General features: G+C 50.7%; 1 protein-coding gene across 1 annotated transcript in view; it reads left to right on the top strand.

Annotated features, from left to right (window-relative positions):
- SORL1 (sortilin related receptor 1) overlaps positions 1 to 16,175 on the top strand; it is a 168,643-nt gene that overhangs the window by 7,959 nt on the left and 144,509 nt on the right. Inside the window, exon 2 of the mRNA XM_078432861.2 lies at positions 9,978 to 10,094. Coding sequence (XP_078288987.2) covers positions 9,978 to 10,094 — 117 coding nt within the window. The remainder of the gene's footprint in view (positions 1 to 9,977; positions 10,095 to 16,175) is intronic.

Here is a 16,175-nt window from a genome sequence, read left to right as displayed (position 1 = left end):
CAACCTCTGCCTCACCCAGGAGAGAAGCCGTGGTGACAGCAGAGGCCAGCACTTGTTTCCGCCACAAATGGCGGGAGCAAAGCAAGAGCCGAGGGCTGTAGTCTAAAGCCAGGATTCGGTGGCCGCCGACTGCCAACTTGGATGTCGGGAGACAGTGGCCTCTCTTCCCCAGGTCGGAACGCATCAGCGGCCACGGGGCGTGCAGTGGGTGCAGCGTTCCTCTGAGAGGGGGGGCCCCTCTGGGCATTAGCCACTTGGGTCGTGAAGGCTGACCCCTGGGCCTTCACCTGTGACGTGGCCTTGCACACCCAGCTCCCTCGTACCGGGCTTTGCCGGGGTGGTGTTGCACACACCATGCGCGTCTGTTGAGCGGTGCAAGATGCAAGCCGTGCCTCGCCGGTGGGGCCGTCTCCTCCCCGCCCCTGCCCTCCGCTTCCTGTGTGCTTATTGATTTACCTCCGCGTAGCTGGGTCTGTCTTTCATCCCTGCGACCCTGCAGGCTGGCACGAAGACAAACATCACGGGCGTGTGGTCTTCATCACTGCATGCGGCCCCCCCCCCCCCGCCCCGCCCCCTTCCTGGCCGGCCCCTTACCTTAGCATGCCATCGCTGTTCCTGCTGCTGCAAGCTCTTGGCTCGGAAAATCGGGACCCTTCACGATGATTTATCTCCAGTCCCCGGAATTAGATTAAAAACACAGCTACGAATTCTCAGAAAGGCAGGCTGATGTGATTATGTCCCAAATCTGAATGGCAGACAAGGGCAATAAAAAGATGTACTTATAGGCGTTTTGCGCCGCGCGGGGGCCGACGTGCTGTTTATTATTTATTCAGCCCCCTCCCCCCGCCCCCTTGTTGGTTTCTTAAATGAAGAAAGTAACGTGGCTTCCGTGTTTTAGAAAAGAGACTAGCCTGTTCAGTAGAAACTTTCCTTCCCCAAATAACTGTGGATCAGAGTGTGGGGGAAGATGGCTAGGGTGATTCTTACGTAAAATAAATGTGGGTTTGAGCCAAGGAGTGGATCCTGAATTTAAGACGCTAGCTGGTACTGGGGTGAGATCCATTTCACCCTGCCAACCGGGGGTGGGGGGGGGAGCTGAGGAGTGTTGTGATGGATTTGAACTCTTAGGAAACCTCTGTGCCCAGAAGAAATCGGGAAAAGCTGGGATGATCTCATTGAACCAGGAGGGCCAGGGTTCAAAGCAGCCTTGGGTCGGGGAGCCTGGGTGGCTCAGTCGGTTAAATGTCCGACTTTGGCTCAGGTCATGATCTCATCGTTTGTGAGTTCGAGCCCTGCGTCGTTGGGCTTGTGCTGACAGCTCAGGGCCTGGAGCCTGCTTCGGATTGTGTTCCCCACCCCCCCCCCCCGCCTTCTCAAAAATAAATAAACATTAAAAAAAATTGTCAAGGCAGCCTTGGATGAAAGGCTGGTTTGGAGACTGTCACTGTGGACACTCAAGTGAGTGCCTCTGAGATGAGCTGTATATGGGGTAGTGGTCCAGGTAGTGGAGGACCCTGTTTCTCGTTAGCCCAGGGGATGTGTGCAAGGCAGTTCCATGAGGGTCTGCCCCGGGGACCTGGGAAGAAAGGCCAGTGCTGGCCTGCCTAAGGATCCCCGCAGAGGAACCTGCTGACAGCAGGGTGTGGGAACAGAGTGGAGGTGGGAGAGCAGCCGGTGACACCGTGGGAGCTTTTGGGGAGACGGGAAGCGTTTGAAACCTGTGCTGAGTTCTTTGCGTCACAGGAGACGGTGCACCTCTGCCTTACCTCGTCTGTATATATTTAGTCCCCTGGGCTCGGACAGGGGTGAAAGGCTGGTTGGCTCTGAGCTGGGGCGTTGAGCTCGCAGAGAGATGCCTGGGGGGCTTCCCACGGGCGCCTTGCCCTCCTGTGAGCTTAGGGGGCATCTCGTATTACCCTGGATCACATCCCTGGATGGGATGTGTTCTCCTCTCTCTCAGCTTCCCCAGTGTGGTAAAGGAGCCACCGGTAAGGTGAGAGCTTGATGCATGATTTGAATGTGATCCCTTTGGGGCAAGGAAAGTTGTAGAAATCAGTGCCACCTCTGCACTGGAGCCTCGGGAACGGGAGCTTGGGTTACCCCACATTGCGGTGAGGAAGTCTTCCTGGCAGCGAGCTCTGAGCTAGGCTCAGGCGTGTGGCGTTTTCATCATTGTCCTATGTACGATGTCACCGTTGGCCCTTGAGGCCTCAGGATTCCAGCCTCGGTGATGCTGATGTTCATTTTTTTATACAGAGCCATTTTGTGAAGAATGGCTTATTTTGGTGTAAATGACATACCAACAAGAGGAAATAACGTTTTAGCATTTTGCAGGTTATGAAGCATATTCACGGGTAACATCTCGTTTGATGCCTCCCCCCCTTTTTTTTCCTGTTTGATAATTCTAACAGCCCCATAAAATCAGGAAGATAAGAATTCTTCTCATTTCACAGATGGGTATTTGAAGGCTCAAAAAGATATAGCGACGTACCAAACGTCTTGCCGCTATTAAAATCGTAGAGACCAAGACTGAAAACCAAGCCTCTGACTTGTCTCCAGTTTACTGTGGCACATTTGCCTCTTGTAAATACTCGAGCGAAAGCTTCGCTTGCAGCCAGGGATCCACAGCCTGTTTGCTGTGAACTCTCTTTTCCTCCTGTAAAACCTAGAGATTCATAGAACTCTCCCCTCCCCTTGGCTCTCCTGGTTATACTCATTTTCTTCCAGCTTTTCAAATGGGACGGTTCCCGTGTCCCTCCCAGCTCCTGGCTTTTGCTCTGCTCTTCCCCCCGGTGTGGATCTTTCTCCTCCATCCCGTTTCTCCTAACTTCTCTCTCTTCATCTTTGTGGTCCCCACTGTAAGTCACGCCTTCTGGGCACTCACATCCTCTCCCTGACCTGAGGTTATGCCCCACTCCCAGAAGTCATCTGTTTCCTAACACCTGGCATGGCGTTTGCTGTATAGTAAGTGCTCAATAAACATTTATGAATGAACGAGGTGGAGGGCGATTTGTGGTGAAGCTGCCAAACCAAAGAGGCAGGGCAAGGTAAGTGCATGTGGTAGAGCCATCCTCTAAAGAGCTCTTAGAAATGGCTTGGGTTCCTAGGTGAATCCTCATTTGCGGTTAGCCCTGGCTTAGCGGGTCAGCAGCCTGTCCCGGCTGCTGAGCTGGCTCGCTGTAGCCTCTCCCTGTAATGCCCTGCTCTGGGGGCCTGTGGAACAGCACCTCTAACTCTGTCTGTGGACTTAACCTCATCTGCAAAACGTGCAAGTTGGTTTAGTTGTTCTCTGAGGTTCTTTCTGGCCTGATATTTTCTTCTTTTTCTTACCACCTGGTAAATTAGGGGCTGCTAATTTTCATGACAGGTTTTTTATAGTTTCTTATAAATTTTAATTCATTAATTAATTCATTATTTAGAGAGAGTAGGGGAAGGGGCAGGGAGAGAGGGAGAGAATCTTAAGTAGGCTGCATGGTCGGTGTGGAGCCCAACACGGGGCTCGATCCAAGGACCCTGGGGTCGTGATCTAAGCTGAAATCAAGAGTTAGACGCTCAATGGGCTGAGCCACCCAGGCGCCCCTCACAGGTTCTTTTTAATAGGGAGCCCTCCTGGAATAGCAGGGCTGCTATTGGCCAAATGACAAAGTGGGGTTCACCAGGAGGGGGTGCCACAGATAGGTCAGTGGTGGATAGATTCTTCTAGCCAAGGATCAGTCAGAAATACAGGTCAATCTTTCTGAACTGGTATTGTAAGTCATTGAAAATATGATTATTACCCTTTTGGTAGAGGGAAAGCAAAAGATATCCCCCTACCGACCTACCTACCTAGCTCTTTTCTAAAGCGAGCTCATGACCCCAGTGAAGGAGGTGGTAATGAAATGTGTTTTTTTCACCCAGAGTCATTCTCTGTTTGCTCATCTGTAAAGTGGGCAGCTGAATTTATCAGCAAAGTCATTTATGAGTTCTGTGGCTGAAGCGTCTTGAGCCAACAGAGAAGTCAAATGTGTGAGCTGAGCAGGGGCTCTCTGCAGGGAGTTCTTAAACTAGATCGTAGCTCTCCTTCCGAGGTGGAGCGCCCAGGGAGGATAATGAGCTTTGCTAAATATAGTGAGGACACCGTCCTGAAAGGAGACACTCAGGACACGGAGGGGCCATTTGCACACCTAGCATTTAGGTCATGCAAATGGATGGTTTGACAAAACCTTGTTATTCTTGGGCCTCGGGAGTCTGTCTTTGGTTTCCTCAGGCCTGCCCTATAGTCCAGGGGATTTAGCAGCCTCCTGTCCTCGAAATTGAAGGACAGGGTATTTGCTTTATCCTTCATTGTAGAATTTAAAAAATCCTTCTTCGCATTTCGTTGCTGCTGAGGCGGAGGAGTGAACCAGACTGCCTTGTTTGTCCTCCTCATCCTGCGAGCTGGAAAGAAGCTGTGTAGGAGTGGTGAGGACCACAGGCTGTGGGTGTCCGTCTAGGACATCCCGATCTTTGGCTTTGACCACTTTGAAAGAGGCGATGGCAGAAGAAATGAAAGGAGATGATACGGGGCCTGTTCCATCAACAGCCCCCATCCTCCTGAATAAGCTTCAGCGAGTCTATGGGTTTTGACGGTTCTTCGCACCGGTCAGACTTGCAACACTGATTTCCCCCAGAGGGGCTGTGTGTCCTCTTGATGGGGGAAGAAACCATTTACGAGCCTCAAAGAACGCCTGGCACCTAGTAGGCCCCAGTGCCTTCATCAGTAGGGGAAGGCCGGAGCGGTCAGGGCCTCCATACAACAAGCAATTTATTTGTCCTCCTTTCTATTTATAACAACCCAGAGCTTGGGGCTGGGGCGGTAGCAGATTCTTTTTTTCCCTCTGAATAATGAGGCAAATCATTTAACCTCTTCGGGATGCCAGGGCACCCTGGGGGCCGGGGGGAGGGGGCTGAGAGACAACGTGGGGGTGGCTTGCACCGAGGTGTGCGGGGGTCCTGAGGATTGTTTGAGAGCTGGAAGTGGATGCTAGCTCGAGGCTGATTCTCCAGCAGGGGACTGGGGATCCTGGGAGCAGGGACCAGGAGGCCTGTGGGGACGCCGCGGCTCTGCGGATGCTGCTGACGGCCCTTTGAAGGATTGCTTTGGCCAGAGACCCACTCCTCAGCCTGCCTCTTCTATGACTCATTCTGACTGCATATTTTGGTAGCAGGAAAGAAAGAACGAGATGAGTCGAAAAAGCAGCTAAGAGTGGGAGTTCTAGGTATTAGATCAGCACTTCGGAAGTAATGATGTTCTTCACAGGTCACCGATACAGGCTTAACAAAAAAATTATTGAGGTGGGGGTGCCTGGGGAGCTCAGCTGGTGAAGCATCCGACATCGGCTCGGGTCATGATCTCGCGGTCTGTGGGTTCAAGCCCCGCGTCGGGCTCTGGGCTGACAGCTCAGAGCCTGGAGCCTGCTTTGGATTCTGTGTCTCCCTCTCTCTCTGCCCCTTCCCTGCTCGTGCTCTGTCTCTCCCTGTCAAGAATAAGTAAAAGCATTAAAAAAATAAAATAAAAAATTATTGAGGTGAAATTCACATAACATAAAATTAACCATTTTATTATTAATTTTTGTAGCGTTTATTTTTTAAATTTTTTAATGTTTTTATTTATTTACTTATTTTAATTTTTTTTTATAATGTTTATTTTTTGAGACAGAGACAGAGTATGAACGGGGGAGGGCCAGAGAGAGAGGGAGACACAGCATCCGAAACAGGCTTCAGGCTCTGAGCTGCCAGCACAGAGCCCAATGCGGGGCTCGAACTCAGGAACCGTGAGATCATGACCTGAGCCGAAGCCGGTTGCTTAACTGACTGAGCCACCCAGGTGCCCCATGTTTTTATTTATTTTTGAGACAGGGAGAGACAGAGCATGAGCAGGGGAGGGGTATAGAGAGAGGGAGACCCAGAATCCGAAGCAGGCTCCAGGCTCTGAGCTGTCCGCACAGAGCCCGACGTGGGGCTCGAGCCCACGAACCGCGAGATCATGACCTGAGCCGAAGTGGGATGCTTAACCGACCGAGCCACCCAGGCGCCCCAAAATCAACCATTTTAAAGTGAATAGTTCAGTGGTGTGTAGGACATTGGCAGTGTTATGTGGCCACCACCCCTGTCTAATTGCAAGCCGTTTCCGTCTCTCTAAACGAAAATAAAACCCCTCACCTAGTAAATGGTTACTTCCTGTTTCCCTTTCCCCCCAGCCCCTGGCAACCAGCAGTCTACTTTCTATCTGTATGGATTTACTCATTCTGCATATTTCGTGTAAATGGGCTCATGCCACGTGTGACCTTTTGCGTCTGACTGCTTCCACTAGTGTAGTCTTTTTTTGAGGTTTATCCACGTTGTGCCATATATAGGATCATAGAATTGTAACAACTACTCCAGATACCCAAAGACGGCCTCCTCCCAAAAAGAGTGAGTCTTTTTTTCTTTTTCGATGTTTACACATTTTTGAGAAAGAGAGAGAGAGAGAGAGCTCACGTGCGTGCGAGTGAGCATGAGCGAGGGAGGGGCAGAGAGAGAGAGACACGGGGACAGGGGATCCAAAGCAGGCTCTATGCTGATAGCATTGAGCCCGATGCGGGGCTTGAACTTGGGAACCGTGAGATCACAACCTGAAGCCAAAGTCAGCCGCTCAAGCGGCTGAGCCGCCCAGGCGCTCCACAGAGTGAGTCTTCCAGTTACCACGAGTTTGGTCGCAGGTACTAGGAGGGGAATGGACTAGATTCATTGCTCCCCAAAGAAGCTGCATTATGGACAGCTGGAGCGTGTCTTTTAAAAAGATGAATTCCTGGGCCCCAGTCAGGGGATCTGAATCCCAGAGTCTGGGGTGGGTTCTGTCCGCTGGGTTTGGGAGCCCCTGATCAGGTGACCTCTCGGGCCTGAAAGAGCTGTCTGTGAGCCTAGCGGGGGTGCAGGGGGTGCTGAAGCACCTCCCAAGTGCTGTTGGTGGTTGATGACGCTGTTTCTGTGTGGGGAGATTTTTCTGGCATGCGATTTTTCTCTGCTTTCTGAGGGGAGACCTCGGCCCCTCCCTGCTGCTTTTCCAGCTCCAATTAACTGTGTCTCATTTATCAAGTCTTTTTTTTTTTTTTTTTTTTTTAAGGTGTTTCTCTAGGCTTGCCTTCGACTTCCTTTGTAAGAAAGCCCTTGGACGTTGTGATGCTCGTCCTTTGTGCCGCTCTCACCCCTTCACCTCTGTTAGGACTGGTGGAGGGGGCCTCGTAAATCTTACGTCCTCTGAGTAGAAAGACTTCAGCAAGGAGCATTGAGACCTCTTTCCTACTCTCCTCACCGAAGGCTTTGTCACCTATTGCCAGTGTGATTTGATTGTCACCTGCCACAGGGGACCGTGCTGAGGTTGCCCAAGTTAAATATTGGTGGGCTCTTTCATCCCAGACCCTGAGAACTTGGGTGATTCTCGTAGGTTCTGAATCCTTTATCGTATAGATGTTTGCATACGGTCTGTGTTTATTCCCCTCTGGTTCTAAGGGTGGGAATGTTTTTGGAGGGGAAAGGCTTGTGGCCTGAATTCCCAGGGCACCTGTGCTAGTGGGCTTCTGATCTGTAGGTGCTTCTAGATTCTTCCCAGAGGCATGAGCTGGAAGGGGAGAGGTGGGGGAACAGGAAGGCTGGAAGTAAGGCATGAGTTGCTGGTGGAGATTCCAATCTTAGCTGCTTTTTTCCCCTCTAGCGTTCTGGGTTCAATTATTTACTTCTTTCTCTTTTTTATTTGTACCTCTCGCTTGATGGTCGCCTGGACTTTCCTCTGGGAGTGAGAAGGGACATTTTGGAATGACATGTTTTCCTAAAAACTTATCAAAGGTCTTTTCTTGAAAGAGGTCTCATTTCCGATAGATCAAATTAGACGCGGGCGCTCAAGAGCCAAAGCAAAGTAGTTAAGGATTAGCTCCTTTGTCATCTTGTCTGCCAGGTTTTATGGCACTGTTGTTTTCTGTCTCCCCTGTGACATCTGGGAGCACCTCAAGGAGGGGGTGGGGAAAGCTAGGGCAGTGGCGGGGTAAGGAACAGAAAGGAGAAAGGAGGTGTGGGGAGGGGAGGGTTTTCTGCTGCAGAACCTTGATAGGAAGACAGCTCAGAGGGCACCGCAGCTCAGGCTTGGACTCTTCATCAGCCCGAGAGGTGAGGGTGGTGGGGTGTGTGTATAGGTGGGCTATACAGAGACTACCCAGAGCCCAGGATCTTGATCCTTCTACGCGTGCCCAAGACAGCTGAGGCTGGAGAAGCAAGAGGCTTCTCCACGACGTTGCTCCGCAAGAGGGAGCATGCACTCTCCTGACTGTTGGGGGCTGGTGGGGGGGAGGCGGGCGGTGGTTTGCCCTGATTCTGACCATTAACACCAGCTCACGGCATTTTTGTTAGTACGATCCTTGGTTTGCTCATCACACGGAGGGGGTGAAATGTTAGCTCGGGGGTTGTGAGATGCCAGCCCTTGAACGATCCATCGGTGTCTGGTGAAGTAGGACAAATAAAAGTAACGTAGCTGGTTTTTCATAAAGTGGGACTATCGCACGAACTGTTCTTTGTTCTGAGATAGATCCTTACTCTGTTTTCGGTGTGAAACTGTCCTTCCTTTAAAAAATGGCAGTGATTGTAGACGGTGGTTATGTTGCTTAAGAGGGCTAACTGCATAACGGACGAGTCCCTGCAGTCCCAGTGGTGTCATTGGGTTGCCCAACTGTAGGGAGTTCAAAATGAGCGTGACTGATTAGGGGAGGGCTTTCTCCTCGGGGACGTGGGCTCCTTCCTGCTTGTGGTTCCGCTCACCTTTGGGGCTCTGGAGTCCTGGACGGAGCCTGCAGATGGGGAAGAAGCAGAAGGCCGGGAGGGGGCTGGGGCTGGTTGGCACCGCCACCTTCAGTCAGACCCAGGCCACACCCCACTGCAAGGCAGCCTGGGCAACAGTCTGCACTGTCCTCAGGAAGCAGAAAAAACCGGTTCAGAGACCAGCAAGTCAGGCTCTGACTGCTGTTTTTGTTAACGTCCCTACCTGGCAAAACACAGTTGGCCAACCAGTCGTCTGTTGGCTTTTTTAATTTATTTTCATTTACTGGTTTACAGAATCCAGGAGTCCGGGAACTACTGCTGGCAATAATCCAAAGGTCATTTCTGGGGAGTCCTGGAAAAGATTTCCTCGCCTGGGACACTCTAAAACTAATTAAATAAAACTGTGCCATGATGTTTTTCTCTTGTTCCTCCTTGTTAGGCCCTAAGGGTGAGCAGTGGCCGCTCTAGGCCAGCCAGCCGGAGCACCCGGTGGCACAGATGTTTGCAAGCGCGTGGTCTTTCGGGGAGCCTGGGTGGCTCAGTCGGTGAAGCGTCCGACTTCGGCTCAGGTCATGATCTCACAGTTTGTGGGTTCGAGCCCCACGTCGGGCTCCGTGCTGACAGCTCAGCGCCTGGAGCCTGCTTTGGATTCTGTGTCTCCCTCTCTCTCTGCCCCTCTCCCGCTTACACTCCTGTCTCTCAAAAATAAATAAAATATTCAAAAAAAAAAATTGAAAGCGTGTGGTCTTTCTGGCCTTAGCACTTTTTCTGAATGAGGAAGATGTTCCAGCGTTTTGGTTTTAAGCCTTAGGGGGTGCATGTCCTGTGTATGGGTTGGGGATGAAAGTGACCAGAGATTGATTACGCAGAAGACAAGAATAAGCGAAGTCATTGGTGATGCCAGAGAGAGCCTGAGAAGTTGGTTTTTTTTTTTTTTTTTTTTTTTTTTGCAACCCATTTGTATCTAAAATAGCAAGGAATTCGTGTTTCTTTTTGGGGAAGTTGTGTCTGGTGGCATCTGCATTGGTGGAAAAATAGGCCGCCCTGGCCCAGTGTTCCAGATCTAAGAACCTTAGCTATTTGTGAGTGACAAAGGAGGAGTCTTGCTTTAGAACATTACGGCCTTCACTCCTCATCGGTCCTAATGCCTTTGTTGGTTTGACCTCTTTCAGGTTAGCCTGAATGACTCCCACAATCAGATGGTGGTGCACTGGGCCGGAGAGAAAAGCAACGTGATCGTGGCCTTAGCCCGGGACAGCCTGGCGCTGGCGAGGCCCAGGAGCAGTGATGTAAGTATTGGTGTTGTTCTGCACACTCCTGTGCCGCCAGCACGCCCTTTTGGAATGTGGTGGGGTTATCCTGCCAGAAAAAAACAGTGGGTAATTAGAGAAGGGATGGGGATACGTTTTACAACAGGGGAGAGACTCTAGAAGGTATTAAATACCCCCTTGTTCGTCGAACAGAGGGCGGCGCGGTCAGTTTTGCAATGAGATCCACGGGATGTGTGATTACTTTTGTGGAGTGATAGGGTATGATCTGGCTCGTTGCGTCTGTTCCACGAAATGCCAGAAGTGCGTTCCGGGCGGGGCTGCGCGTCTGCCGCGGAGCCCGAGGGAACCCCTTACGGTTGGGTGAGCGGTGTTGAATCCCATTCTTTCCACAGTTGGCTTTTGGTAGCGTTTAATCGTCCAGGTGCTTTGGATGTGTGAGACCAGGGGTCACAGACCCAAAGGCCCACGAGAGACCAGGTGGGTGGCCTCCACATTTACAACACTCTTATGTCCCCCGAGAAAAACGACCTCTCCCGTTTTTCTTGACGTGTGTGGCCTCCTGGTACCCTGTGGGTCGTTTTCCCGCTTCGGTAGAGATACAGGTTCAAGAAGCATTCCCCCGTATGTTAATTTGAACATGGTGATTGATCCTTGGTCTCCGTGTCCTAGAGACACGAGGAAGTAGAAGGGATTTGCGTGCTTTGGAGGGGCCTGCTGTCATCGGCCCCAGCTCTGGTTGCCGTGGAGGGCCCGGCGTCGCCAGATCTGATCTCCAAGAGAAGCTCAGAGATCGGGCTTTTTCTGTGAAAACTGCTGAGTCTTACAAGTTGGCAGCTCATGTGTGGTTTTCGCAAATAACTTGGGCGGGTCAAGCACAATGTATGTGAGGGCCAGAGCTCGTCCTTGAGTCCCAGCAGTGCGGTCCCCGCTCCAGACTTCCCCGTGCTGGAAGAGGAACAGCCCCTGCCTTGGGTCAGGGACCGATGTCACCACAGGGTAAATCTGTGGACAAAGAAACACAGTGTGGAGCTTTGTTTCCTGTGCCTCGTTGGCCAGAGGAAACCTCCTGCTGAATTTGCTGGTACTGTCCCATCGGCCTGAAGGATCCACTTGTAATTCTTGAGTGTAGATTTGGTCTCAGGGAGGTCCCTCTCTGGGTATCCGCTGTCTGGGTCACATGAGCTCCGAGGGGGGTGACTGGAGGAAGCACTGGGGGCTGTTTCCTAGTGGGTACAAGCGAGGCAGCCATGGACAGGGAGGGCAATAGAAGGGCTGTGATGCATCGCTTTGCCCAGGGTGGCTGCTGGGCAGGGGTGGGTGGGAAACCCCTGTATTGACAGCCAGGTTGGGTGCAGTGCTCTGGAGGACAGCTGGACTTACTTGGGGGCAGGGGCTTCGGCCCCTTTGTAAGTGTGATCAGGGTTTGCAAACACAGATGGCAGCGTATGGATGCGGTCGGTCCCGTGAGGCCCACAGGCACCTGGGGATGTATGTATCTCACAGGAAACAGCTCTCTGCCCTACTGTGTTGAGAAGTCCTCCTTAGGGTTTTTTACACATTAAAAACATTCTTTATCTAGATTATTATTATTACTGTTATTTTTGTAAGATAGGTAAAAGCCTTAACCATTGGTTTATGGCCTTGCTGGACAGACAGGAGCCTGGAGACATTAAGTGGCCTGCATGAGGTCGCTCGGCATGTCTGTGGGAGGAGAGCGGTGGCTAAGGAGGCCCGATCACGCGCTGTCTGTGTGAGAGTGTCGTGTTTCTGGCATGGCCAACTTGTCTGTGCTTCGGCCCCCAAAGTCCCACATCCTGGGAGCCTCCTCAGTCCGAGGTGGACCGGGATGGCCGGTCACCCCACGAATTGCCACTCTGCCCAAACCCGGTTCTCACGCTAAATATTTGGGTGTATCTTCCCAAGAAGCCATTGAACAGTCCAAGTGATAAACTATTCTGTAATGAAATACGTGATAAGATTCAATGGAAAGGAAACGCAGTGCTTGGAGGTCATAAATAGGAGTGGTAGAGATTTCCCCCGTCTGTATACAGGCTACGTTGAAGCCTTGGCAGCTGGCAGTGAGATGTTCTGATGTGAAAAGTTAATGCAGAGATAATGACTCAGAGGCTGGAGTCGGTGGTGCCGGGATAGGAACGATCCAGACTTTCTTCAAAGAAGAGTGGGAACACGGCTCATAAGGCCCCGTCAGCAGGGCAGAAGGGAAAGAGCCTGCCCAAGTGAGGGACTGGGTGGGTGTGTCGGAGGACGGCCAAGTCATACATATTCAGTATATAAAAAAGGGCTGGATCTGAAATCCCGGAAGGTTTGCTTTTAAACAGATTAAAAAAAAACAAGACAAAACAAAAAACTGTCCTCATGAACTTGTAGCGAGTTGCATGGGGAATGACAGCTGAATGCCGTCCTTTTCTCTGATAAGTCTGGTCGACGAAAGGAAACGCTCGGTGTTTAGGTGTCGTTTCGGTTCGTCCTTCCCACCTCTTTGTTTCTGCCCCGTCCTGACATAGTTTACGACGTACTCGGTGCAACGTCATTGGCCAAAGAGCTCTCCAGAGATAGTGTCCGAGGGAAGATCAGAATCCACCAGCTAAGGTTTTAGCAATGGTAGGACTTGCTGCCCTTGTGCCCAGAGTGGTGCGACATGATCGGTGTCCCCCAGCATTGTCTGAGGAGCGCGGCCAGTACTTGCTAGCTCGGTCACAGGGCAGAACTTGGTAGCCCGTGGAGCTGGCGTGTGGCTGAGCTCTGGCTCTGTAATCACCCTCCCTGGGTTTGGATCCCGGCTCTGCCGTTCATGAGCCGTCTGACCTTGAGCCGAGTCATCAACCTTCTTTTGGTCTTCTCATCTGTCAATGAGAGAATGCTTGCAAAACCTTGCTCCTCAAAGTGTGGTCTTGTGAATCAGCAGCCAGGAGTATTTTCTTTTCAAAAGGAAATTTTTTTTTTTTTTAACGTGTGTTTATTTTTGAGAGAGAGAGAGATAGAGAGTGTGCGCAAGTTGGGGAGGGGCAGAGAGAGAGAATCCCAAGCAGGCTGTGCGCTCACCGGGGGGGCTTGAACTCACGAACTGTGAGATCATGACCTGGGCTGAAGTTCGATGCTTAACCGACTGAGCCACCCAGGCGCCCCACGTTGTATTCTGTTCCTTAGGGAGCAGTGCCTTGGAGAAGTCAGAGGGGACCAATCAGTGCAGAAACCTGTGCTGGGAGAAAGACCATGCTGTCGATGCACAAGATGAGTGGGCACAGGGTGTTTGCCTGGATTCGCCTGGAGATCATAGTGGGCAGTGAGTCAGCAGCCTGGTACAAGCCTGGGGGCAAGACTGAACCAGAATGTACTGGTGGGGGTGCAGCGCGGAGACCATGAGGCCGTCAGCCTTCTTGGCGTTATCTGTGTGCTGGCAGAGGCCTTTTCTGGGCTTCCTGGGTGGAGGAGGGTGGAAAGCTGTGCACAGCCCTCAGCCTGGGCTTTGCCCTATGGAGCTTAGTGTCTAGGTTAATCCAATAGAAATAAGAATTATGAGGACAGGATCGGGGCTCCTGGGTGGCTCAGTCGGTTAAGCGTCCGACTTCGGCTCCGGTCATGATCTCACGGTCTGTGAGTTCAAGGCCCGTGTCAGGCTCTGTGCTGACGGCTCAGAGCCTGGAGCCTGCTTCGGATTCTGTGTCTCCCTCTCTTTCTGTCCCTTCCCTGCTCTCACTCTGTCTTTCAAAAATAAATACACATTAAATATTAAAAAAAAAAAAAAGAATTCTAAGGACAGGATAAAAAGATCGTGTTGGGATTGTTCAACCTGGAGAAAGGAGGAAAGGTTGATGAGTCCTTTACAAGAGCCTGGAGGTGTAGGAGGGACCCTCACATACTTAGTCTTCACTTCTAAGAAGTAGAAGTCCTAAAGAGATGGGGTTTGTTTGCAGGTGTGTATGAAGGAAGAGCTTTTTGGTGGTGAGGGCTGTTGTACCTCTGAGTATGAAATGGGGCTGAGAATCCCAGAAAGGACCTGTATTTTGTTAAAGTTGGTGTTTTATCCCTTCTCCTGCACACCTACTGCCCGGCCTGGAGATTCAGCGTATGATCTTCCTCTTTAACAGAGCGACGTAAGTACGTAGAAGAGAACGTTCTCTTAGAAGAGTAACTTGCAAGAGTGGAAAGACAACTGGAACCGGGACTGGAGGAACCCGTTAAGTTTTGTCACTTACTGGCTGTATGACCTCAGGCTGGTCGTGAACTTCTCTGAGTCTTAGTTTTTGTGATCTCTTAAATGGAAATAATTCTTCATTCACTCACTGACTCATTGCTGTCATTCTTTTTTATTCATTTATGGGATCCATTCATTTACTTCGCTCTGTGGTATATAATGATACTTACTAATGCGAGAAATCTTTACCGAGTGCCTGTGATGTCTCGGGTATGCCGAGGGCGGCAAAGGTGAGGCTAACCCACAGACTTTTTAGAGTTGAGCGAGAATTTATATCGAAGAATATCATATACTAAAAAATGCTACCCTAATATGACTTATCATCACGTGTGCTTCTGAGGAGGTAACACATAGGGGATTATCCATTTTGGGGATGTTGGAGCTGGAGGGGGCTGAGTTCCCGTTTTGAGAAGCCATTAGTTTATTACATGTGACATGGGAACCTAACGGGGAGTCTCAGTGTCTGTTGTGGGTCAGGAGAACGGAAGTAAGAACTACTTTATCTTTTTACCCACTCAAATTATCTGCGAACTTCTCAACCTGCTGCATTTCTGAAGCCATTTTTATGGTGGCCCCTTACTGTGGTGCTTGGTAGTTGGGAACACACATGTGTAAACATAAGTGTTCGTAATAGGGTTTCTTCCACGGTGGCCCAGATATTGGCACAGGCTCTATCTGTGCTCTTCTAACCTTGACATCTAATAAATATTAACGCCCTGTAGATACTCTCCGTTCCTTTGTACCTGCCTTGCGTAGTTCATTGTTTCCATGAGTTATTGTTTGCAAATATTTGTATGCTTACATTGTGTGTAAAGGGCATGTCTTTGTATGTCTCGTGCTTAGCACAGTCCTTGCCTCCTGTCAGATCCTTAAACCGTGTTTGCTGTTGCATCAATGGGCCTGGTGGCAATACCCTTTGTGGGATTAGTCCAGTCCTTCCTGTCCTTGTTGGGATGCACCTGTCATTTTTCTTCAGCGCTTACCCCAATGCTCACTAAGTATTCTTAATATTGGATTCATCAGCCAGCCTTGTTTTGAATCCTCTGATTATGTTAATTTCACGTTGCATAGGCAGCTAGTCTAGGTGCAAAATACCTGCTGGCTTCTCTTCTGCCATCTATTTACCCCAGGTGTAGTGGCTTTGGGATTTCTGGCTTTGGAGGCAAGCAGCCTGGATCACAATTCCACGCTGCTGCTTACTATCTCTGTGGCTTTGGCAAGTGACTGATCACGTAAGCCCCCCCCCCCCCCCCATGCCTTATCTGTAAAGTGATTTTGATCATTGCAAAGAGCTACCTGAGATCTTTCACGTGACGGTGGTACAGGATCTGGCACCTCGTAAGCACACAGCGAACGACAGTTATTCTTCTGTTTTATTACTGTGGTTACTGGGTAGCCAGAGACCCGGAAGCAGGAGAGAAGAAAATACCGCTGGCACGGGCACGGCTCCTGTGGCTGTTCTCCCGAGCTGTATGTAGCATTAGCAAGCGTAGGCCAACTGGGCCAGGGATCTGGTGCCTATGTATTTAACCTCCCTGCATATTTAATCACTCAGCGCTTTCTTTCTCATCTCTGGGGCTACTCTGCGGAGGCCCCGGAGGGTTTTTTTTTTTTTTTTCTTTTTTTCTTTCATCTTCCTCAGTGCTGTAGGAACAGAACTTCCCAGCAGAGGATTGCAGGATTAGATTACCTTTTGGGGACATTTCGACAGATGGCAAAACAAGTTCCCAGTCCCTCCCCTCCCCTCCCCAGACAACCACATTCTATCTGCCGCTGGATGTAATTTGTTAAACACTTAACCGAGCCGTGGGGAGGAGGTCAGCCTTGTCGCCATCCGTGGGTCTCCCCCTGCAGGGGGGTCGTGTCTTGGCGGCAGAAAGGAG

Source organism: Panthera onca, chromosome D1 (genome assembly GCF_046562875.1).
Source record: "Panthera onca isolate mPanOnc1 chromosome D1, mPanOnc1 haplotype 2, whole genome shotgun sequence".
Classification (NCBI taxonomy): Eukaryota; Metazoa; Chordata; class Mammalia; order Carnivora; family Felidae; genus Panthera; species Panthera onca.
This window is presented reverse-complemented; position numbering and strand designations above follow the sequence as displayed.